This window comes from Salvelinus alpinus, chromosome 1 (assembly GCF_045679555.1).
Source record: "Salvelinus alpinus chromosome 1, SLU_Salpinus.1, whole genome shotgun sequence".
NCBI classification, from domain to species: domain Eukaryota; kingdom Metazoa; phylum Chordata; class Actinopteri; order Salmoniformes; family Salmonidae; genus Salvelinus; species Salvelinus alpinus.
The window spans coordinates 31,720,442-31,745,395 of record NC_092086.1 but is presented as its reverse complement, the minus strand read 5'-3'; the positions used below and the strand labels follow the sequence as shown (position 1 = coordinate 31,745,395).

The 24,954-nt window shown below is 43.6% G+C and overlaps 1 protein-coding gene and 1 non-coding gene across 3 annotated transcripts; one reads left to right on the top strand and one right to left on the bottom strand.

Moving 5' to 3' along the window:
- The first annotated feature begins 667 nt into the window (after nt 1-667).
- trnal-uag (transfer RNA leucine (anticodon UAG)) lies at nt 668-749 on the top strand. Its single transcript has one exon. It is a non-coding gene; the product is annotated as a tRNA-Leu (tRNA).
- Nucleotides 750-5,217: 4,468 nt separating this feature from the next.
- On the bottom strand, nt 5,218-24,870 carry sdr42e2 (short chain dehydrogenase/reductase family 42E, member 2). Of its 2 annotated transcripts, none has more exons than XM_071396728.1 (11): nt 24,375-24,870; nt 22,827-22,922; nt 19,569-19,626; nt 18,799-18,917; nt 17,859-17,934; nt 16,568-16,650; nt 15,671-15,808; nt 15,445-15,510; nt 15,287-15,350; nt 15,008-15,081; nt 5,218-7,198 (listed from the first exon to the last, which is right to left on the bottom strand). In XM_071396728.1, exons 1-11 carry the CDS (start codon nt 24,840-24,842, stop codon nt 6,956-6,958), a joined length of 1,485 nt encoding a protein of 494 aa, XP_071252829.1. In that variant the 5' UTR covers nt 24,843-24,870; the 3' UTR covers nt 5,218-6,955. The 2 variants fall into 2 exon arrangements, with proteins under 2 accessions (XP_071252829.1, XP_071252840.1); XM_071396739.1 differs by lacking the exon at nt 5,218-7,198 and adding an exon at nt 14,338-14,811.
- Nucleotides 24,871-24,954: the final 84 nt, after the last annotated feature.

Genomic DNA, 24,954 nt, shown 5'->3' with positions numbered 1-24,954 from the left:
TTCCTGGCGCACACTTGCGTTTAAACGGTAACTACACCCCAAAATCGAAATGGTTTTTCCCAGACCTCAAAAGTTGTCTCCTGATAGGGTTTTAAACGTTGTCGTGGACATAGAACATCCAATCGTGTTATATTTCTATTAAAAAGGTGTACTTTTGAAATGGAGAAAAGGGGGAATTTGGGGGGGGGGGATCAGGCACCTGGAATGCTTTTCCAACAGTCTTGAAGGAGTTCCCACATATGCTGAGCACTTGTTGGCTGCTTTTCCTACACTCTGCGCTCCGACTCATCCCAAACCATCTCAATTGGGTTGAGGTAGGGGGATTGTGGAGGCCAGGCCATCTGATGCAGCACTCCATCACTCTCCTTATTGGTCAAATAGCCCTTACACAGCCTGGAGGTGTGTTGGGGCATTGTGCTGTTGTAAAACAAATGATAGTCCCACTAAAGCGCAAACTAGATGGGATGACGTATCGCTGCAGAATGCTGTGGTAGCCATCTATGGTCATTACAATTGCTGAGATATGTTAATAAATTTTGTCGAATATTTTATATGGATTTCAAAATCATTTAATATTGCTTGACAGTTATAGAAATTCACTGAAGACGTCACATACATTCGCAAAATGCTATATTTATATACCATATATTTTACATCTGTTCGTTGAGGTAGCGTGGCCGAGTGGTCTAAGGCGCTGGATTTAGGCTCCAGTCATTTCGATGGCGTGGGTTCGAATCCCACCGCTGCCAGAAATTTTATTTTCCATTTTGAAAGATCTATGCAAAACGTACATTATCGACTACTTGACCTTGACGTCATTTCAACTGCAACCTTTTATGGTGTTGCTGTATGATTTGTGGATTATGCAATTGCTCCCTCATGTAGTGCATGTGTCATAGTACATACAGTCTGGATTTGAAAAAGGTTAACACTTCTTGTCGTTTATTGTCATGAGGCAGAACTGAGCGATGTCACCTGATATAGGCAGTGGTGTAAAGTACTTAAGTAAGTAAAAATACTTTAAATACTACCTAAGTCATTTTTGGGGGTATCTGTACTTTACTTTACTATTTATATTTTTGCGAACTTTTACTTTTACTTTTACTTCACTACATTCCTAAAGAAAATAATGTACTTTTTACTCCATACATTTTCCCTGAAACCCAAAAGAACTCGTTACATTTTGACAGAAAAATGGACCAAATCACACACATCAAGAGAACTTCCCTGGTCATCTCAACTGCCTCTGATCTGACTCGCTAAACACAAATGCTTTGATTGTAATTATGTCTGAGGTTGGAGTGTGCCCCGTCAATAATTGTTTTAATTTACTGCGGAGCCCCTAGTCCCACTGTACATGCCTCAGATACCTCCTTTGTCCCAACTCCCACACATGCGGTGACCTCACCCAGTAAAACCAGCATGTCCAGAGATGCAACCTCTCTTATCATCACTCAGTGCCTGGGCTTACCTCCACTGTACCCGCACCCCACCATACCCCTCTCTGCACATTATGCCCTGAATCTATTCTACCACACACAGAAATCTGCTCCTTTTATTCTCTGTCCCCAACGCACTAGACGACCAGTTTTGCTAGCCTTTAGCCGTACCCTCATCCTACTCCTCCTCTGTTCCTCGGGTGATGTAGAGGCTAACTCAGGCCCTGCGTGTCCCCAGGCACTCTCAATTGTTGACTTCTGTAATCGAAAAATCCTTGGTTTCATGCATGTTAACATCAGAAGCCTCCTCCCTAAGTTTTTTTTACTCACTGCTTTAGCACACTCCGCCAACCCTGATGTCCTTGCCGTGTCTGAATCCTGGCTTAGGAAGGCCACCAAAATTTCTGAGATTTCCATACCCAACTACAACATTTTCCGTCAAGATAGAACTACCAAAGGGGGAGGAGTTGTAATCTACTGCAGAGATAGATTGCAAAGTTCTGTCATACTTTCCAGGTCTATGCCCAAACGGTTCGAGCTTCTACTTTTAAAAATTAATCTCTCCAGAAATAAGTCTCTCACTGTTGCCGCCTGTTATAGACCCCCCTCAGCTCCCAGCTGTGCCTTGGACACCATATGTGAATTGATTGCCCCCCATTCTGTCTTCAGAGTTCGTTCTGTTAGGTGACCTAAACTGGGATATGCTTAACACCCCAGCAGCCCTACAATCTAAGCTAGATTCCCTCAATCTCACACAAATTATCAAGGTATCCACCAGGAACAACCCTAAATCCGTAAACATGGGCACCCTCATAGATATTATCCTGACCAACTTGCCCTCCAAATACACCTCTGCTGTTTTCAATCAGGATCTGAGCGATCACTGCCTCATTGCCTGCATCCGCTATGGGTCCGCTGTCAAACGACCACCCCTCATCACTGTCAAACGCTCCCTAAAACACTTCTGCGAGCAGGCCTTTCTAATCAACCTGGCCCGGGTATCCTGGAAGGATATTGACCTCATCCCGTCAGTCGAGGATGCCTGGTCGTTCTTTAAAAGTAATTTCCTCACCATCTTAAATAAGCATGCCCCTTTCAAAAAAAAATTGAACTAAGAAAAGATATAGCCCTTGGTTCACTCCAGACCTGACTGCCCTTGACCAGCACAAAAACATCCTGTGGCGGACTGCAATAGCATCGAATAGTCCCGCGATATGCAACTGTTCAGGGAAGTCAGGAACCAATACACACAGTCAGTCAGGAAAGCAAAGGCTAGCTTTTTCAAACAGAAATTTGCATCCTGTAGCTCTAACTCCAAAAAGTTTTGGGACACTGTAAAGTCCATGGAGAACAAGAGCACCTCCTCCCAGCTGCCCACTGCACTGAAGCTAGGTAACACGGTCACCACTCACCATGATAATCGAAAATTTCAAAAAGCATTTCTCTACGGCTGGCCATGCTTTCCTCCTGGCTACCCCAACCCCGGCCAACAGCTCCGCACCCCCCGCAGCTACTTGCCCGAGCCTCCCCAGCTTCTCCTTCACCCAAATCCAGATAGCAGATGTTCTGAAAGAGCTGCAAAACCTGGACTCGTACAAATCAGCTGGGCTAGACAATCTGGACCCTCTCTTTCTAAAATTATCCGCCGCCATTGTTGCAACCCCTACTACCAGTCTGTTCAAACTCTCTTTCGTATCGTCCGAGATCCCTAAAGATTGGAAAGCTGCCGCGGTCATCCCCCTCTTCAAAGGGGGTGACACTCTAGACCCAAACTGTTATAGACCTATATCCATCCTGCTCTGCCTTTCTAAAGTCTTTGAAAGCCAAGTTAACAAACAGATCACCGACCATTTCGAATCCCACCATACCTTCTCTGCTGTGCAATCCGGTTTCTGAGCTGGTCATGGGTGCACCTCAGCCATGCTCAAGGTACTAAACGATATCATAACCGCCATCGATAAAAGACAGTAATGTGCAGCTGTCTTCATCGACCTGGCCAAGGCTTTCGACTCTGTCAATCACCTTATTCTTATCGGCAAACTCAATAGCCTTGGTTTCTCAAATGACTGCCTCGCCTGGTTCACCAACTACTTCTCAGATAGAGTTCAGTGTGTCAAATCGGAGGGCCTGTTGTCCGGACCTCTGGAAGTCTCTATGGGGGTACCACAGGGTTCAATTCTCAGGCCGACTCTTTTCTCTGTATATGTCAACGATGTCGCTCTTGCTGCGGGTGATTCTCTGATCCACCTCTACGCAGACGACACCATTCTGTATACATCTGGCCTTTCTTTGGACACTGTGTTAACTAACCTCCAATCGAGCTTCAATGCCATACAACACTCCTTCCGTGGCCTCCAACTGCTCTTAAACGCTAGTAAAACCAAATGCATGCTTTTCAACCGTTTGCTGCCCGCACCCACCCGCCCGCCCGCCCGACTAGCATCACTACTCTGGACGGTTCTGACCTAGAATACGTGGACAACTACAAATACCTAGGTGTCTGGCTAGACTGTAAACTCTCCTTCCAGACTCATATCAAACATCTCCAATCTAAAATCAAATCTAGAATCTGCTTCCTATTTCGCAACAAAGCCTCCTTCACTCACGCCGCAAAACTTACCCTAATAAAACGGACTATCCTACCGATCCTCGACTTCGGCAATGTCATCTACAAAATTGCTTCCAATACTCTACTCAGCAAATTGGATGTAGTCTATCACAGTGCCATCCGTCTTGTTACCAAAGCGCCTTATACCACCCACCACTGCGACCTGTATGCTCAAGTCGGCTGGCCCTCGCTACATATTCGTCGCCAGACCCACTGGTTCCAGGTCATCTATAAGTCTATGCTTGGTAAAGCTCCGCCTTATCTCAGCTCACTGGTCACGATAACAACACCCACCCGTAGCACGTTTTCCAGCAAGTATATCTCACTGGTCATCCCCAAAGCCAACTTCCTTCCAGTTCTCTGCTGCCAGTGACTGGAACGAATTGCAAAAATTGCTGAAGCTGGAGACTTACATTTCCCTCACTAACTTTAAACTTCAGCTATCTGAGCAGCTAACCGATCGCTGCAGCTGTACATAGTCCATTTGTAAATAGCCCACCCAATCCATTTGCACACACTGTATATAGACTTTATTTTTTTCTATTATGTTATTGACTGTACGCTTGTTTATTCCATGTGTAACTCTGTGTTGTTGTTTCTGTCGCACTGCTTTGCTTTATCTTGGCCAGGTCGCAGTTGTAAATGAGAACTTGTTCTCAACTAGCTTACCTGGTTAAATAAAGGTGACATTTAAAAAAAGAAAAGTAAAAAAAGAAAATGGTGCCATCTGCTTTAATTAATATAAGGAATTAAAAATGGTTTATACTTTTTCTTTTGATACTAAAGTATATTTAAAACCAAACACTTAGACTTTTACTCAAGTAGTATTTTACTGGGTGACTTTCACTTTTACTTGAGTAATTTTCTATTAAGGTATCTTTACTTTTACTCAAGTATGACAATTGAGTAAATTTTCAAACACTGGATATAGGCCAGCTGCAAGTCAACATTGACTATATTGTAAAAAAAATATTAAACAAATATATATTGTTGGTCTTAATTTAAGGTTAGGTTTAGGCATTAGGGTTAGCAGTGTGGTTACGGTACGGGTTAGGGTTAGGGTTAGGATGACTTTCTGTCCCACTGTCACAAAACGACAAACAGTTGTGTTTAGTAAGGCTGTATTCCATTCATGTCATTCAGCAAAACATATTATTCAATAACTGTTTCATATTGCAATATTTGAATTGAAGAAAAAAGGAAGAGCACTGCGAGCAATTAAATATTTCTCAGATACACACCATAAACATAAAAACTATTCTTAATACAAAATAGTACTTGGCATTCAACATAGAAAGGCTTTCTCTTTTTTCCCAAAAGCTTATAAAATGACTATGACTGGTTGATTTAATACTACAGACTAAATGTGAATCACAACAAATCCCTCACCAAAGAAGATGAGGGGGGAAGCATGCATTATTATGAATGACAATCAACATGTTTACAGCACCAGTCAAAAGTTTGGACACACCTACTCATTCAAGTGTTTTTCTTTATTTTTATTATTTTCTACATTGTAGAATAATAGTGAAGACATCAAAACTATGAAATAACACATATGGAATCACGTAGTAACCAAAAAAGTGTTAAACAAATCAAAATATATTTTAGATTATAGATTCTTCAAAGTAACCACCCTTTGCCTTGATGACAGCTTTGCACACTCCTGGCATTCTCTCAATCAGCTTCACCTGGAATGCTTTTCCAACAGCTGAGCACTTTTGGCTGCTTTTCCTACACTCTGCGGTCCTACTCATCCCAAACCAAACCATCTCAATTTGGTTGAGGTTGGGGGATTGTGGAGGCCAGGTCGTCTGATGCCACACTCCATCACTCTCCTTATTGGTTAAATAGCCCTTACACAGCCTGGAAGTGTGTTAGGTCATTGTTCTATTGAAAAACAAATGATAGTCCCACTACGCACAAGCCAGATGGGATGGCGTATCGCTGCAGAATGTTGTGGTAGCCATGCTGGTTAAGTGTGCATTAAATTCTAAATAAATCACAGACAGTGTCACCAGCAAAGCACCCCCACACCATCACACCTCCTCCTCCATGCTTCATGGTGGGAACCACACATGCGGAGATCATCCGTTCACCTACTCTGCATTTCCCAAAGACACAGCGGTCTTCTCAATTTGGTTGATCTCCATATGTGCTATTTCATAGTTTTGATGTCTTCACTATTATTCTACAATGTAGAAAATAGTAAAAATAAAGAAAAACCCTTGAATGAGTAGGTGTGTCTAAACGTTTGACTGGTACTGTATATACAGTATATAAACATCAATGCAAAGAGGAATCCTTTTTACTAAAACTTCAGTTTTCACTTCTGGTATGACGTACTTGCATATAGACTGACACCTACACACACCTACACACAACTGCTATAGAATCAAAATACGTTTAAGGAATGGTCAATAGGTTTATGACCATATTAAAGCACTGTACTGTATTCACATTATGATTCTCTGATTCAATATAAGAACCTATTTCTCAAGAAAATAAACCCAGATATATGATACACTCCGCCCTATGGAAGGCAATAGGGTTTGAACAAAGCACCATATTATTTCAAATATTCTACATACTACACATTTGATCATCATCCATCTACAGCCTTAGTCAACTGTACGATAACATGATATACCATGATAAACATTATAGAAGGGCGGAGTTGCTAGCATTAGGTCAACAGTATGTGGTATATTCATGTGGTCTTCTATGTGTATCTAGATGTACACTATGCATGCTTTCTATCATTGCTTTTAGCTTGACGTAAGGCCAAGACCATAGGTGTCCAGAAAGGCGGCTAACAAATAAAACGTGTTAGTGAGTGTATTAGCTGTGTTAGGATTTAGGTTGGGTCTTAGTGGGCTGTTACTTAAGTTTTAGCCACAGTAGCTACCTAGTGTTTCCAGAGCCAGGAGCAAAGCAGGAGGACAGCCAGGCTGAACCCCAACACCAGCAGAAGGACCAGGAGCAGGGGAACAGTCTGAGAGGGGCCTAGGGGGGAGGGCCTGGAGCGGGATGGTCGGGACCGTATGTACTGGTCCACTGAGTCCCCCAGGCTGTAGTGTCTGGGGCAGTAGCCCAGGTCTCGACGGGCCTTCTCGATCTTGAAGGTGTGGCTCACTGCAATGTTCCTCACCTAGGAGGATGCAGAAAAGATTCAGGGAAATGGTTGCCAGGTACCTGACTGTCTCTGCATTCAACAAAGTTAACTGTCTTGGTTGTTAAGACTTGACCCGTTGGTTAAAGCAGAAACAGACTGGCACCCAACACCCAGTTAAAGGAATAGAGTTAAACAAGCTGTTAAGGAGAAGACTGTTAGTGGTCTGTACTGTGCCCCTGTCTCTCGCCCCCGCCTCTTTGCCAAGAAGGCAGCTTAACAAACTCAACAGCACTCCTTCACTCTTGCCCAATCAGGGTGCACTGAGATGGGCATAGTGCTCAGTACAGCCTGGGAGGCAGGTTAGGAGCTCTGGAGCTTCAAGGGAGTTTGACTCCATGCTAATGTCTTTGAATAACCTCAGTTTACCAACATCCTGCCACCCCGTGTGAAGGATGTCTCGCTAGTCCCTATATCCCCTTACTGCACGGAGGATACGATGTCTGCATGGAAAATACCTGTCGTGACAGAAGCTCTCAGACAAACCCGGTGGCTCAGTGTAACACAGAGATTCAGCAAGTTTCCTATTGTCACGCTGGGGTAAATCCATTTGAATTCACTTTTTGACAGCACCCCTTTTGTGAATGAAACCTTCCATACATATTTGCCTTCCATACAAGTTCTCAGAAAGGGACTTTTTGAACCTGAATGTCAAAACATTCAAGATATAAAAGTGATCCAAGTTGCTCCCTTTTGCATACCCCACCATACCATGAGACATCCATGTCTTCATCACTGGAAAATATAAACGGTTGAGATTGATATAATTTAAAAGCTCATGAACAGGATTTCAAACTATTTAATAATTTCTTGAAAAAAATGTTTTTTTATAATATTTTTTTAAATTTCTGAACCATTAATGTCAATTGTCTAAATATCTGCATATGTTGCGGTTTAGACCCTATTTACATAATCTGAGATTTTTGTGTTGTGCCCACCATTAAAAACTATACTTTTGAAAGAAATTATGAAATAGTTTGACAACCCTGTTCATAAGCTTTTAAATAATATCAATCTCAACCGTTTATCTTTTCTAGTGATGAAGACATGGATGTCTCATGGTATGGTGGGGTATGCAAAAGGACTTAACTTTGAACACTTTTACACTATATATACAAAAGTATGTGGACACCCCTTCAAATTAGTGGATTTTGCCATTTCAGCCACACCTGTTGCTGACAGGTGTATAAAATTCAGCATACAGCCATGCAATCTCCATAGTAAAACATTGGCAGTAGAATGGCCTTACTGAAGAGCTCAGTGACTTTCAACGTTGCACCGTCATAGGATGCCACCTTTCCAATAAGTCAGTTCGTCAAATTTCTTCCCTGCTAGAACTGTAAGTGCTGTTATTGTGAAGTGGAAACGTCTAGGAGCAACAACGGCTCAGCCACGAAGTGGTAGGCCACAAAAGCTCACCGAACGGTACCGCCGAGTGCTGAAGCGTGTAGCGCATATAAATCTTCTGTCCTCGGTTGCAACACTCACTACCGAGTTCCAAACTGTCTCTGGAAGCAACGTCAGCACAATAACTATTCGTCTGGAGCTTCATGAAATGGGTTTCCATGCCCGAGCAGCCGCACAGAAGCCTAAGATCACCATGCACAATGCCAAGCGACGGCTGGAGTAGTGTAAAGCTCGCTGCCATTGGACTCTGGAGCAGTGGAAACGTGTTCTCTGGAGTGATGAATCACACTTCACCATCTGGCAGTCCAACGGACAAATCTGTGTTTGACGAACGCTACCTGCCCCAATGCATAGTGCCAACTGTAAAGTTTGGTGGAGGAGGAATAATGGTCTGGGGCTGTTTTTCATGGTTTGTGCTAGGCCACTTAGTTCCAGTGAAGGGAAATCTTAAAACTATAGCTTCCAACTTTGTGGCAACAGTTTGGGGAAGGCCCTTTCCTGTTTCAGCATGACAATGCCCCCATGCACAAAGCGAGATCCATACAGAAATTGTTTGTCAAGATCGGTGTGGAAGAACTTGACTGGCCTGCACAGAGCTCTGACCTCAACCCCATTGAACACCTTTGGAATGTTACTTTTGGTCATGTAGTGGATCTTTTGAATGTTTTGGTATTCATGTCTAAAAAGTCACTTTCTGACCACTTCTTCCATGGGCTAACATGTATGGAAAGTTGTGTTTAAAACAACAGCGATTGAATTCAAATGGATTTACCCTTTGGAGACTTAGCATGTATGTCTCTCTGTACACCTGTCTGTCTCTGACGGACCACTGACTGCTGTCTGTTGTTAGCCCAGCAACAGGACCGTTGAGCAGAGTAGTGATGTTGTCCAGTAATGGTTCAGGTTAGGAGATAACCCTAAAGCAAGGGAACTACTTGGATTTGAGCCTGCAATGAGGTCAGTTCCTATGTCCCCAGTGTTGAACTTCCTGACCCAGTCAATCAAGGTAGATGTTGGCTCTAACCACAGATCTAGGATTACCTTACTGTAAGTCACAGACAATCCTAGGAGGAATAAAATAATGTCTGACCCTGGATCAGTGATTATGGGGCAACTTCTCCCTACTCCATCCCACCCTTCCAGGAGAAATACACACAACAGGCTAATATTTTATTCACAGGACAATTATCGATCTCCCAGTGGCAGCCGCCAGAATGTCTGACTGAAGCAGCTCCTGGACCAGGATATTATTTCAACTATCTCAATAACTTTCACATACATTTGAAGTAAGTATTCAGATATATTTCATTTGAAAAGACTAGTCATTCAATATTTTAATGCATTTGAAAGTTCACTAGTGTATAAAACAATTATTGCCCTTATGCCCTCAGAACAGCCTCAAATCATCGGGGCATGGACTTTACAAGGTGTCGAAAGCGTTCCACAGGAATGCTGGCCTATGTTGACTCCAATGCTTCCCACAGTTGTGTCAAGTTGGCTCGATGTCCTTTGGGTTATGGACCATTCTTGGTACACACACGAAACTGTTGAGCATGAAAAACCCAACAGTGTTGCAGTTCTTGACACACTTAAATCGGTGCGGCTGGCACCTACTACCATACCCCAAATCTTCTTTTGTCTTGCCCATTCACCCTCTGAACGGCATACATACACATACACAATATGTCTCACTTATCTCAAGGTAGGTTAAATCCTTCTTTAACCTATCTCCTCCCCTTCATCAGCACTGATTGTGACATCAATAAGAGGTCATAGCTTTCCCCTGGATTCCCCTGGTCATGGAAAGAGCAGGTGTTCCTAATGTTTTGTACACTCAGTGTACACTTGGAAAGTATACAAAACATTTAAATACACTGACTTAAATACTATCCCATGTGTTTAACCCAGGTATTTGAAAAATAGTATTTGAAATAACTATTTGAAAATCCTTTAAAATAAACTCAGCAAAAAGAAACGTCCTCTCACTGTCAACTGTGTTTATTTTCAGCAAACTTAACATGTGTAAATATTTGTATGAACATAACAAGATTCAACAACTGAGACATAAACTGAACAAGTTCCACACACATGTGACTAACAGAAATGGAATAATGTGTCCCTGAACAAAGGGGGGGGGGGGGGGGGGTCAAAATCAAAAGTAATAGTCAGTATCTGGTGTGGCCACCAGCTGCATTAATTACTGCAATGCATCTCCTCCTCATGGACTGCACCAGATTTGCCAGTTCTTGCTGTGAGATGTTACCCCACTCTTCCACCAAGGCACCTGCAAGTTCCCGGACATTTCTGGGGGGAACGGCCCTAGCCCTCACCCTTCGATCCAACAGGTCCCAGACGTGCTCAATGGGATTGAGATCCGGGCTCTTTGCTGGCCATGGCAGAACACTGACATTCCTGTCTTGCAGGAAATCACGCACAGAATGAGCAGTATGGCTGGTGGCATTGTCATGCTGGAGGGTCATGTCAGGATGAGCCTGCAGGAGGGGTACCACATGAGGGAGGAGGATGTCTTCCCTGTAACGCACAGCGGTGAGATTGCCTGCAATGACGACAAGCTCAGTCTGTGCTGTGACACACCGCCCCAGACCATGACGGACCCTCCACCTCCAAATCGATCCGCTCCAGAGTACAGGCCTCGGGTGTAACGCTCATTCCTTCGACGATAAATGCGAATCGTTTGGTGAGACAAAACCGCGACTCGTCGGTGAAGACCACTTTTTGCCAGTCCTGTCTGGTCCAGCGATGGTGGGTTTGTGCCCATAGGCGAAGTTGTTGCCGGTGATGTCTGGTGAGGACCTGCCTTACAACAGGCCTACAAGCCCTCAGTCTAGCCTCTCAGCCTATTGTGGACAGTCTGAGCACTGATGGAGGGATTGTGCATTCCTGGTGTAACTCGGGCAGTTGTTGTTGCCATCCTGTACCTGTCCCGCAGGTGTGATGTTCGGATGTACCGATCGTGTGCAGATGTTGTTACACGTGGTCTGCCACTGCGAGGACGATCAGCTGTCCGTCCTGTCTCCCTGTAGCGATGTCTTAGGCGTCTCACAGTACGGACATTGCAATTTATTGCCCAGGCCACATCTGCAGTCCTCATGCCTCCTTGCAGTATGCCTAAGACACGTTCACGCAGATGAGCAGGGACCCTGGGCATCTTTCTTTTGGTGTTTTTCAGTCAGTAAAAAGGCCTCTTTAGTGTCCTAAGTTTTCATAACTGTGACCTTAATTGCCTACCATCTATTAGCTGTTAGTGTCTTAACGACCATTCCACAGGTGCATGTTCATTAATTGTTTATGATTCATTGAACAAGCATGGGAAACAGTGTTTAAACCCTTTACACTGAAGATCTGTGAAGTTATTTTTTACGAATTATCTTTGAAAGACAGGGTCCTGAAAAAGGGACGTTTCTTTTTTTGCTGAGTTACAAATTTGGTTGACTATTTGGTTTTTACAAATTACCATTCAAATACTAAAATAAAAGTACTTGTATTGCGATGTGTATTTGAAAATACTAAAGTACACAGAAAAAGTATTTTAAATACCAGATATTCAAATACACATGTATTTGACCCCAGGTCTGTTTGACATAAGCCATTTCCAGTTCAATCATATCCATGAAAGAGAGAGAACATCTACATTTGAGTCACTTAGCAGACACTCTTATCCAGAGCAACTGGATATATTTTCATACTGGTCTCCAGTGGGCATCAAACACACAACCCTGACATTGCAACCACCATGCTCTACCAACTGAGCTACACAGAAGGTAAGATGGAGGGTGCCTATACATTCTGGGCAGTTATTGCTGTTTGCAGTAACAGATCGACTTTTTTCAACTGCATCTCAACGGTCTCATCAGTTCCTCTCCTGACTGCTTCTAAATGGGCTCATCAGTACCTCTCCTGGCAAACAGTGTAAAGAAGCATCGCTTCTCCATCTACCAACACCCAAAGCTGTGAATTCATGAAATCTCTCATTTTGATTGACCCTGATCCATAATAAACCGTATGTATAAGAGATAGGATCAGGAAGGAAGGGGGGTCGGTGCGCCTGGAAAATACTTCCCTAATGAAGCCTCCGTGAGACAAACAAAAATCTAATGAAGGATCTAGTAACCCAAGCTCCCCTTAACCCAAACACGCACGCACGCACACACACACACACACACACACACACACACACACACACACACACACACACACACACACACACACACACACACACACACACACACACACACACACACACACACACACACACACACACACACACACACACACACACGTCATTCCACCAATTAGATGTCTCTAGGTAATATAACTTAGTAAAAAAATAAATATATATATATATATATCACCTGATTTTAACATTCTGTCATAAAGAGCACATGTTCAACTTAATAAAAAAACATTGTTTTCCCATCTCAAGAGGTTCAATAAATAAAATACTATAGTAAGTCCTGTTAAGCGCTAAATAAAGTAACAGGGTTGACCGAAACAGGGTTGACGACTTGTGACAAGGGAAATGGAAGCTTGTTGGGTGCAACAGGGAGGGGCAATTGAATGCAAGTTTCACCATTTTTTATTTATTGTTAAAACATTTCTAGCCTGTCTATCTATGGGTAACAAGGTTGACGTATTAATGCTCAACCCGCTCAGTATTCCACCACAAAACACCAGAAAATGCCCAAAAAGTATCACACCTTGATCTGTAAGTATCACACCGGTCTTTGTGCTTGTCTCCACCCCCCTCCAGATCAAATACATTTGTATTTGTCACATGCGCCAAATACAACAGGTGTAGACCTTACAGTGAAATGCTTACTTACAATTACTCCTAATAAATTATCTGAGAACGGTACTATCCTCCCCCCGTGTCTGCATCTGGGTCATATCCTGTGTCGTCATAAAAAGGGTAGAACCAGCTTACCTGATTTTACACTATGATTTGACTATTAGATGTTCAACGTTTCTTTTGAAAAAGTTTTTAAAAAATGAATTGTTTCATCATATTAAAACGAGAGTTCAGTTCACGTAACAGGGTTGACCTTAAGATTAGGGACATGATTTTTTTAACCTTAAAATGGATCAATAATCACATGAATAAATAATAATCTTCAGAAGTGACTTTGTCAAACCAACAAAATAACTACGGCTTTACAATGATGGTGAAAACTTGGATAAATGTTGGGATTAAGTGTGTTAAAATATTCCTAGAAGTCACAGAGGATGCAAAGAGGGACATGCCCAAATGCAGAATTGTAGCACTTTAGTAAGTCTTTATTCCCCCCAAAAAATCAGATTTATTGAATATTCCACGTGGTCAATATTGAAGGGCACTTCATGGCTTTCAAATTTGTGCACAATTTCTACTTAAAATATCAAAGGTACTCATTTTGTGGAACGACCCTGCCACCGTGGCCCAGTGGGGTTCTACACTGACTGAGACATGTCACCATGACCCAGAATGCAAAAACTTCAGATCTTTACAACTCAAACAGAGTGATAGGTCTAAGTAAATTCAAAATGTTCTCCCTTCCATGTGTTTGCTCTTTGTATCGAGTATGTGACAGGAAAGAGACTGTTACTGTCACGCCCTGACCTTAGAGAGCCGCCACCGAAGTAGATGCCCACCCAGACCCTCCCCTATAGGTTCAGGTTTGCGGCCGGGAGTCCGCACCTTGGGGGGGGGGGGTACTGTCACGCCCTGACCTTAGAGAGACGTTTTATTTCTCTATTTGGTTAGGTCAGGGTGTGATGTGGGGTGGGCATTCTATGTTTTGTATTTCTGTGTGTTTGGCCGAATGTGGTTCCCAATCAGAGGCAGCTGTCTATCGTTGTCTCTGATTGGGAATCATACTTAGGCAGCCTGTTTTGCCACCTTAGTTATGGGTAGTTTTTTTCTGTATAGTTTATGCACCATACAGAACTGTTTCGGTTTTCCCTCTTGTATATTTTGTTAGAGTGTTTTGTGATCAAATAAAATCATGAACACCTACCACGCTGCGCTTTGGTCCGATCCTCATAACGACGAGAGCCGTGACAGTTACACTTAATTAATACACTGAATATGTAACACTGGAAAACATGGCATATTTCTCAACAACGTTTTCTTGCAAGTGTGGTGAGGAAGGTTGGTCCTCACATCAGTGCTCGGCTGCAATGTAAAACTGAGAAGGGAGAAAGGAGGAATGAAGAAGAATGGGTAAAAAGGCAGAGTAAAAATGGGAAGTGAGAAGAGGGGTTAGGTGTAGAAAGAGCTATGAAGGTAGGTAGGTAGGCAGGTAGGCAGGCAGGCAGGCAGGTACATATAGATAGGTAGGTAAGTAGTAGATAGGTACTGTAGATACATAGCTGTATGCTTACCTCATTTCTGGTGAAGAGCAGAGGGATCTCCACTATTGGCCTCAGAGCCAGGTGTAAACATTCCATCAGAATGGCTGTGAAATACACACCCCAGATGAGGAAGGAAGACAGCAGCGTGGCAGGTCTGAGCTACGAGCAGCATACTATTACAACAGTTTGGCAAGTATGAAACTGGTGTGTATCCTGACAGATTGTGGCTGGTGTTGGGCATGATCAGCGTCCTGTTACAGCAGCGTGGGTATTTGTGTGCGTGCGTGCGTGCCCGTTTGTGTCTCCTACCTGCTGAATAGACCAGTGAGACAGGCAAGTGTATCAACGGCCGGCTGTACCCCAGCTTCTCAAACTAGAGAGGAGGGGAAAGACAGAGAGGATATCAAAGACCAAGACAAGATGAACTATATGTGTTAATCACCCAAAGAATATATAGAGTTACTCACCAGTGGTGTTAACCATTCAAACAGGTTGACAGATTCCCCGTCGTTGATGAAGTAGGCCTGTCCACTCTGAGGGAGAAAGGTTGATATTACTATGTATACACCCCCACCCCAAACACACACAGGCCTAAATATGTACAATGTGTACAAATGCCATTTGAAGGTAGAACAAACAAGTGCTGAAACGATCATTGGTATCCATGGAGATGGTGAGTAGTAGTAAACTCACAGCCACACAGTTCCTCTTGGGTGTGAGGCTTTCAGCAGCCAGGACGTGGGCCAACACCAGGTTGTCCACATGGACCCAGTTCATCTTGGCCTGGCGGTTTCCAAAGCTAAAACTGAACAACCGGCGCTCCACATTCACCTGGGGAGAGAGGGAAGGAGAAGTGGAGAGAGAGAGAGAGAGAGAGAGAGAGAGAGAGAGAGAGAGAGAGAGGGGGAAGGAGAAGTGAGAGAGAGAGAGAGAGAGAGAGAGAGAGAGAGAGAGAGAGAGAGAGAGAGAGAGAGAGAGAGAGAGAGAGAGAGAGAGAGAGAGCGGGTTGATAATTCAACTGAATTCAGGTTAGACTGTATTGTTGTGCTGAGAGTATGTCTGTTCTCATGTGAGTGTGTTTGGGGTTGTGTACGTGTATCAAGGCATGCATGGGTTTGTGTGTGTACAATGGTCTGACATTGAGTGAGGGGAGAGGTAAACTGTATTATGGGAAGAAAGATTAAAAAGCCTCTAAGCAGCTGTCCCCATAGTGAACCGGGAACTGCAGCATCCCAGCCCTGTTCTACCCAGCCCAGCATAGAGTATTCCTTCCCTTCATTCTCCCCAGGGGAGAGAGAGAGAGGGGTGAAACAGGATACCTTAAGAGGATCCATTAATAATATATCCTCACCAGGTACACATTCTGCCAGCCAAGGATCTAAACCCTAAGAGAACCTCTATACCTGATAGAAGGGCATTGAGACTGGGCTGTCATTTTATTGTGTCACCCACACAATTAAATAGTACACAGACATTTATCCCTATGGTGCCGCCGTTTTCGATGGAAAGTGACAAATCAGGTGGAATGTAGAGATGTCTCAGTTCTTTTCATTGTGATTCTATGTGGTAGGTAGGTGTACGGACGCTCACCATAACCCTGTGTAGGTGTCGTCTCTCTTCTGGCCCGTAGATGCCTGAGGGTCTCAGGACACAGGTCCGCAAGAGACCCCCACCTTCACAGAAGAGAATGCCATTGAATAATGAACTAAATCTGGCAACACTGAAAGTTTGTTACAAATGAGTTACTCCACCGTGTAATTACTTGTAACTGAGTCTAGAAATGTAAATTCCACTTAACTGCAAGATAGTGTACTATGCAAATGTATGTAGGTTACTGTAATACTGTATGTAAGTAGTAGTAATAGTTCATCAACATATATAATATGCTAACCTTTGCTTCAACCTGAACCCATCTTCCAGTGTTAATATATTTCCTCTACATCCCATCTTTATAAATGCATGACTGGTCCAGGAGAGTATATAATGACATAGCGCCATGCTCCTAGTTTCATTTAATATATAAATAAGTGGTCATTGATAGGGGGTTATGTTTCCCCGAAGGAGGGGCTGAAGGCATCACACCTATTTAACCAAGCACTCACTGGAATCACACTAATGCAGTAAGAGAATTCCTACACATCTTTGAGAGAGACGACCTCTACATGGGTTTATGTTAATAGATACATTGTGTGTATCAATGTCTCCTGTGACTCTGACTGTCAGTTTTACAGTAAGTATGTACGTGACATCTGTCTGTGACGAGAGTCTGTACTGCATGTCTGGTACTACTGCTACTAACTGTGTGTCTCTGTGTGTAAGTACATCCCTGTGTGTGTGTTGCTTGAGACAAAACGGTGTCGGGTGAACACTGCTCTCCAGTCTCAAGTGGCATTGTGCTTTCCAGCTCTAAATTGAACTGGTGTCAGCAGGTCCAGATGGATTAGGTTGCACACACATGGATAGCTTGGTTTCCATGCCAACCTCACTCACTCACAAATACACACAAGCACATGTGCACACGACCACACACACACCACACACACACACACACACACACACACACACACACACACACACACACACACACACACACACACACACACACACACACACACACACACACACACACACACACACAGTTTGGCTGTGGAAACATACAGCATCCATTCATACACACTGAGAATCATAAGACAATGTCAATGACCTGAACACATCATTTCCATTTGAGGATATCATCACTGTCTTGATGCTGTAAGTAACCCCTATCCTATCACCTCAAGACCATGCCAGACAAAGTCACAGTGTCTCTGCCATAGACACATAATTATAATAATAGATCTAACACTGTATATCTTCAGTCTATTTCTAGGGTCTCTCTTACCTTTGAGTGAGCGTCCATTGGCTGTTAGGACCATCTGGTCAGAGATAGATTTGGTCCTGGAGTAGTGGTCTATGTGCTGGGACAGCAGAACGCATCATATCTATTCATATCAATCCATGTGTTTTATTATTTCCTAAGACATAGCCATCAGTGGACCTATTCATTGTTACTGCTGCTGCTGAGGAAAGTACAGGTAACTGCCAGAATAAAGAAAACACTTGAGTAAATGAGGGATACAAAGTATATTTAAAGCAGGTGCTTCCACACAGGTGTGGTTCCTGAGTTAATTAAGCAATTAACATCCCATCATGCTTAGGGTCATGTATAAAAATGCAGAGCTGTTTTGATGGCAGTATATTAATTAACACATTTATGATGTTGTTTCCTTTATTTGGGCAGTTACCTGTATGTCCTTCAGAAGAGGTTGCAAGATAGATGCATGTCAGAGGTGTGACACTCATACTGTACACACCACACACACTCACTCTCTCTCACACACACCCCGCCAGTGTCAGGTTGACAGGCTTTGGGCCTCCAAGCTATCCTAAACTGTGTAACTCTACTCATGCGGGACTTATACAGTCATGTAAGCTGGAAGGAGCAGCTCTGGGAGAAGATTACATTCATGAGCTTCCTTTATCAGCCTGGTTCTGGATGTCATGTACACCTTGTCAGCTTCAATCTCAAGGTTTACTGGAAAACATCACATAGCAAAGGTGCCCAGTCCTTTAACCAATTGTATGTACCACATGAAAAGTAAACTATGAAAAAAGATCATACGTTGTGTTTTCATCAACCCAGAGCAAACACTTATTCTATATAGACACAGTAAAGCTAGCCTGGGTAAAGCAGACAGAATGCTGCACTCACTTTCATTCAGTCTGGTTTACCCAGGCTACAGTAAAGCTGCTCCTCATTGGGACATCCTGTTCTTACTCACCATGTCCAGGGGCACACAGGGCAATGAGTCCTCGTCGCCCTCCTCTATGGGTTTGCCAGCAAACGTCACGTTGATCGTACTGGTGTAGACCAGCCTGGTGATGCCCTTCTCCACACACACTGAAACAAGCACACACACACACAGGGTTATCATTGGGCCAAGTCGTTTAACTGACAACACATTCTTATTTAGGAGTTTACTTAATATTCTAAACCTGGGTCATGACTCAAAAGCCTATTAGCCCACTGAGCTCCAGCCTAGTCATTAGCTCTGGGAGTTAACACACGTCTGTAGGTCTTGGACAAGAGACTGTTCTACACTACCTCCAACTACATTTAGCAGGCATTATATGGCTACTCATATATGGCTGTACTGTTACACTGCACCCCATTAGAAGCCCTTCAACAGGTCTCTTCCACTATTTCATCATAGGGGCCAAACGTTTACACATTATTGTGAAGGAGGGCCAAAAATGTTTCACCTCCTAGGACGTCTTGTGCCTATAAAAATGTATTTACATACAGTATGTTGTGCAAAGATAATACTGTATGTAATGTAAAGAATGTGTTGTTAATCTAAGGAATGGTCTACCTGTCTGTGTGAGAGGGGAAGTTGATAAGTGTGACAATAGTTGAAGAGTGAGGTGAGGAGGGAGGTGAGGAGGGAGGGGAGGAAGGAGGGGAGGAGGTAGGGAAGAAAGAAGGGGAGAGGTAGGGAAGGAAGGAAGGAAGGAAGGGAGGAAGGTGGGAGGAGGGAGGGGAGCTTGTTACCATTAATGACGTTGTTCGTCCCTCCGACGTTGACCGACTCCACCTGCTCTTTCCTCAGCTGTGAGACACAGAACAGAATAACTTTTAACACTGTTTGTGTGGGAACTAATGTGTAATGTGTAACTAATGTGTAACCCTAAATCCGGAACCATGGGCAGCCTCTTAGATATCATCCTGACCAACTTGCCCTCTAAATACACCTCTGCTGTCGTCAACCAGGATCTGAGCGATCACTGCCTCATTGCCTGCGTCCGTAATGGGTCCGCGGTCAAACGACCACCCCTCATCACTGTCAAACGCTCCCTAAAACACTTCAGCAAGCAGGCCTTTCTAATCGACCTGGCCCGGGTATCCTGGAAGGATATTGACCTCATCCCATCAGTAGAGGATGCCTGGTTGCTCTTTAAAAGTGCTTTCCTCACCATCTTAAATAAGCATGCCCCATTCAAAAAATGTAGAACTAAGAACAGATATAGCCCTTGGTTCACCCCAGACTTGACTGCCATTGACCAGCACAAAAACATCCTGTGGCGTTCTGCATTAGCATCAAATAGTCCCCGCGATATGCAACTTTTCAGGGAAGTCAGGAACCAATACACACAGTCAGTTAGGAAAGCTAAGGCTAGCTTTTTCAAACAGAAATTTGCATCCTGTAGCACTAATTCCAAAAAGTTTTGGAACACTAAAGTCCATGGAGAACAAGAGCACCTCTTCTCAGCTGCCCACTGCACTGAGGCTAGGAAACACTGGCACCACCTATAAATCTAATAAATTATCGATAATTTCAATAAGCATTTTTCTATGGCTGGCCATGCTTTCCACCTGGTTACCCTTACCCCGGCCAACAGCTCTGCACCCCCTGCAGCGACTTGCCCAAGCCCCCCCCCCCCCCCGCTTCTCATTCACCCAAATCCAGACAGCTGATGTTCTGAAAGAGCGGCAAAATCTGGATACCTACAAATCAGCTGGGCTAGACAATCTGGACCCTCTCTTTCTAAAATTACCGAAATTGTTGCAACCCCTATTACTAGCCTGTTCAGCCTCTCTTTCGTATCGTCTGAGATCCCCAAAGATTGGAAAGCTGCCGCGGTCATCCCCCTCTTCAATGGGGGAAACACACTAGACCCAAACTGTTATAGACCTATATCCATCCTGCCCTGCCTTTCTAAAATCTTCTAAATCCAAGTTAACAAACAGATCACCGACAATTTCGAATCCCATGGTACCTTCTCCACTATGCAATCTAGTTTCCGAGCTGGTCATGGGTGCACCTCAGCCATGCTCAAGGTCCTAAACAATATCATAACCGCCATCGATAAAAGACAGTACTGTGCAGCTGTCTTCATCGACCTGGCCAAGGCTTTCGACTTTATCAATCACTGCATTCTTATCGGTAGACTCAATAGCCTTGGTTTCTCAAATGACTGCCTTGCCTGGTTCACCAACTACATCTCAGATAGATGTCAGTGTGTCTAATCAGAGGGCCTGTTGTCCGGACCTCTGGCAGTCTCTATGGGGGTACCACAGGGTTCAATTTTCGGGCCGACTCTTTTCTCTGTAAATATCAATGATGTCGCTCTTGCTGCTGGTGATTCTCTGATCCACCTCTACACAGACGACACCATTCTGTTTACATCTGGCCCTTCTTTGGACACTCTGTTAACAAACCTCCAAACGAGCTTCAATGCCATACAACACTCCTTCCGTGGCCTCCAACTGCTATTAAATGCTAGTAAAACTAAATGCATGCTCTTCAACCGATTGCTGCCCGCACCCGCCCACCCGATTAGCATCACTACTCTGGATGGTTCTGACTTAGAATATGTGGACAACTATAAATACCTAGGTGTCTGGCTAGACTGTAAACTCTCCTTCCAGACTCACATTAAGCATCTCCAAATTAAATTGAGAATCGGCTTCCTATTTCGCAACAAAGCATCCTTCACTCATGCTGCCAAACATACCCTCGTAAAACTGACTATCCTACCGATCCTTGACTTTGGTGATGTAATTTACAAAATAGCCTCCAAAACTCTACTCAGCAAACTGGATGTAGTCTATCCCAGTGCCATCCGTTTTGTCACCAAAGCCCCATATACTACCCACCACTGTGACCTGTATGCTCTCGTTGGCTGGCCCTCGCTATATTTTCGTCGCCAAACCCACTGGCTCCAGGTCATCTATAAGTCTTTGCTAGGTAAAGCCCTGCCTTATCTCAGCTCACTGGTCACCATAGCAACACCGGCCCGTAGCATGTGCTCCAGCAGATATATTTCACTGGTCACCCCCAAACCCAACACTTCCTTTGGTCGCCTTTCCTTCCAGTTCTCTGCTGCCAATGACTGGAACGAATTGCAAAAATCACTGAAGCTGAAGACATATCTCCCTCTCTAAATTTAAGCATCAGCTGTCAGAGCAGCTTACCGATCACTGTCCCTGTACAAAGCCAATCTGTAAATAGCACACCCAACTACCTCATCCCAATATTGTTATCTATCTTCTTGCTAATTGCAATTATTTCGCCTTTATGGCCTATTTATTGCCTTACCTCCCTTACCTCCCCTTCTACATTTTCACACACTGTACATAGCTTTTTCTATTGTGTTATTGACTGTATGTTTGTTTATGTGTAACTCTGTGTTGTTGTTTTTGTCGCACTGCTTTTCTTTATCTTGGCCAGGTCGCAGTTGTAAATGAGAACTTGTTCTCAACTGGCCTATCTGGTTAAATAAAGGAGAAATAAAAAACAAAAAATCTAATTAAAGTAATGACACCCTTTATAAAGTCACTTCAAAAAGTTAGTAAATCTCCTGCTATATGACCACTACCTTCAGCCTGTCCTTACCCACCAGCCAAACACACAGACAAGCTTTCTAAGTTACATAATCATCTCCTAGCTGACTGTAAATATTTCAGAGCGTGAGAGAGAGACTCAGTATCAGGCAGAGAGGGACAAGAGACACAGGTGATACTACAATGTGAACAATTGAGTTTCACTAACAAAGCCTCCATTCAGTATGTTATGATTTATCCTACTCTGGAACCCATAGACAGGCATCCATTCCATCTCTGTCACACGCCACTCAAGTCGTTGCATTTAAGACAAAAAATGTACTCTGTACTGTATTCTTGGAACAGTGTTACAGGAGACCAACAACTATGAGTGATGGTTTTTGAATTGTTTACATTCCCAGTCAGCTAAATGAATAAAGAAAGTAGAAGGGTTCAATTCTACCCTCCATCTGTTCAGGAACTCACCTGTTCTGGGCCTGACATCCCATAGGAAGCGGTGTGGAATATACAGTCGACCCCCTCACAGATCTTATACAGAGAATCATAGTCCCGGATGTCGCTCTGCAAGGGGAGAAAATCAGTATTACGAAAGACAATGATATGCTGTGTTTTTTCCTCTACCCTATGACTGTACTTCACTGTTATACAGTATGTAATATAACAGTACGATAAACCATCAGATTTAACTGTCTCATGTTAGGAACAGTCAACCCTTTGTTGTATTCATATTAGAAAGAGCGGCTCTGATATTAAAGTGTCAGTAATGTGAGGAAACATTTGACATAATTCATCCAGTCTGCTATGGAACTCTCCGCCTTCTTTTCAAGGTGAACTATCTTGTTGGGTAAGATGACAGCTTGAACATATAGTACATGCTATGTCCATGTATTAGCCAATGATTAGTAAGTACAATTAAGTTAAAGTGCCATGAAGGCTGCACCTGAAACCTGAATCAGAGCCCCGGCCTCCTTCTGTCCTAGTCAACACCTGGCACCCTCAACTAGATCACTTACCTGTGTCTTTATACCTGAGCCATGTATACCCAACCTTATTAGCCCCGTCTACCCTGGGGTATATGAGGAGAAATACTACACTAAAGACACTTGAATTTCAATGTATCCCCCTGATAACATACAGTGTTCTCTCTCTACTTTTTCAATTACGATATTAACAAAGGGGTAATTTCAAACTAGTAATCATTTAGGTACAATGATCAAAAACAAAAGTAGTGGTGTAAAGTACTTAAGTAAAATAACTTTAAAGTACTACATCAGTTGTTTTTTGCGGTATCTGTACTTTACTTTACTTTACTTTGGCCAACTTTTACTTTTACTTTACTACATTCCTAAAGAAAAGAATGTACTTTTTACTCCATACATTTTCCCTGACACCCAAAAGTACTCATTACATTTTGACAGAAAAATTGTCCAATTCACACACTTATCAAGAGAACATCCCTGGTCATCCCTACTGCCTCTGATCTGGCGGACTCACTAAACACAAATGCTCCAGTTGTAAATTATGTCTGAGTGTTGGAGTATGACCCTGGCTATCCGTCAATATATATATATTTTTTAATTGTGCCATCTGGTTTGCTTAATATACGGAATTTGAAATGGTTTATACTTTTACTTTTGATACTTAAGTACATTTTAGCAGTTCCATTTACTTTGATACTTAAGTACATTTAAAACCAAATACTTTTAGACTTTTACTCAAGTAGTATTTTACTGAGTGACTTTCACTTTTACTTGAGCCATTTTCTATTAAGGTGTCTTTACTTGTACTCAAGTATGACAAATTAGTACTTTTTCCACCACTGAACAAAAGGAAAGCAACAAAACCCTGGGAAATCCAGGACTGGAGTTGCGTACCCCGGGGATGAATCTTAACTTCCACTTAAGTCAAATTTTTACTTTGTCAAGCATTGATGACAGTGACATACTAAGTAAACATTTGAAAGTTGAAAGTTAGGATTTGCCCCGAAGTGACTAGTGCGTCTACTCTACCTACCTGATGGAAGACAGTACCATCTGGAGTATCCCACTGTGGCTTGTGAAGATCCAGCAGCACCACAGACACTCCCTGGCTGACCAGAGCTCTCCCCAGCCTCAACCCGAAATACCCTGCTCCCCCGGTCACCAGCACCCTGCCTGTCCCCATCCCTGCCCCTCTCAAGGCCTGATCAGTCACTTCATCCAGGCGGGAGGCTGGACACTCTGGGCTGCTGCACCAGGCACCCACCACCCCGTTGGCCCTGTGTCGGGAGGTTGGAGTTGGGGTAGAGGTTAGGTCTGGGGCTGGCCGGCTCACCCAGGACTGGAGCTGATGGTTGAGGTGGTGGTTGTGGAGGTGTCTATTAGCCTGTATACGGCACCCAGCACTGCCTGGGTCAGGCAGGGGGACACAGGGGTAGGGCAGCTGCTCTACCTGGCACAGAGAGCCTCCGATGTCCTTCATACTGGGGCCACACAACTCCATTCAGACTCCTCTTGGGATAGATGGAATTCGGAACCCTGTGAGGGACAGGGGGTTCAAATGGTAGGTACCTCATCATTACAGCTATTCTCCATAAGATACACGGTAGCCACCT

Excerpts from the sequence above, each read along its gene's own strand:
- sdr42e2 (XM_071396728.1), bottom strand. The coding sequence starts at position 24,842 with ATGGAGTTGTGTGGCCCCAGTATGAAGGACATCGGAGGCTCTCTGTGC. Across the intron at positions 15,809-16,567 it reads GACACCTACACAGGGTTATG|GTGAATGTGGAGCGCCGGTT; the intron begins GTGAGCGTCCGT and ends CTCTCTCCCCAG. Across the intron at positions 15,351-15,444 it reads TTGAATGGTTAACACCACTG|TTTGAGAAGCTGGGGTACAG; the intron begins GTGAGTAACTCT and ends CCTCCTCTCTAG.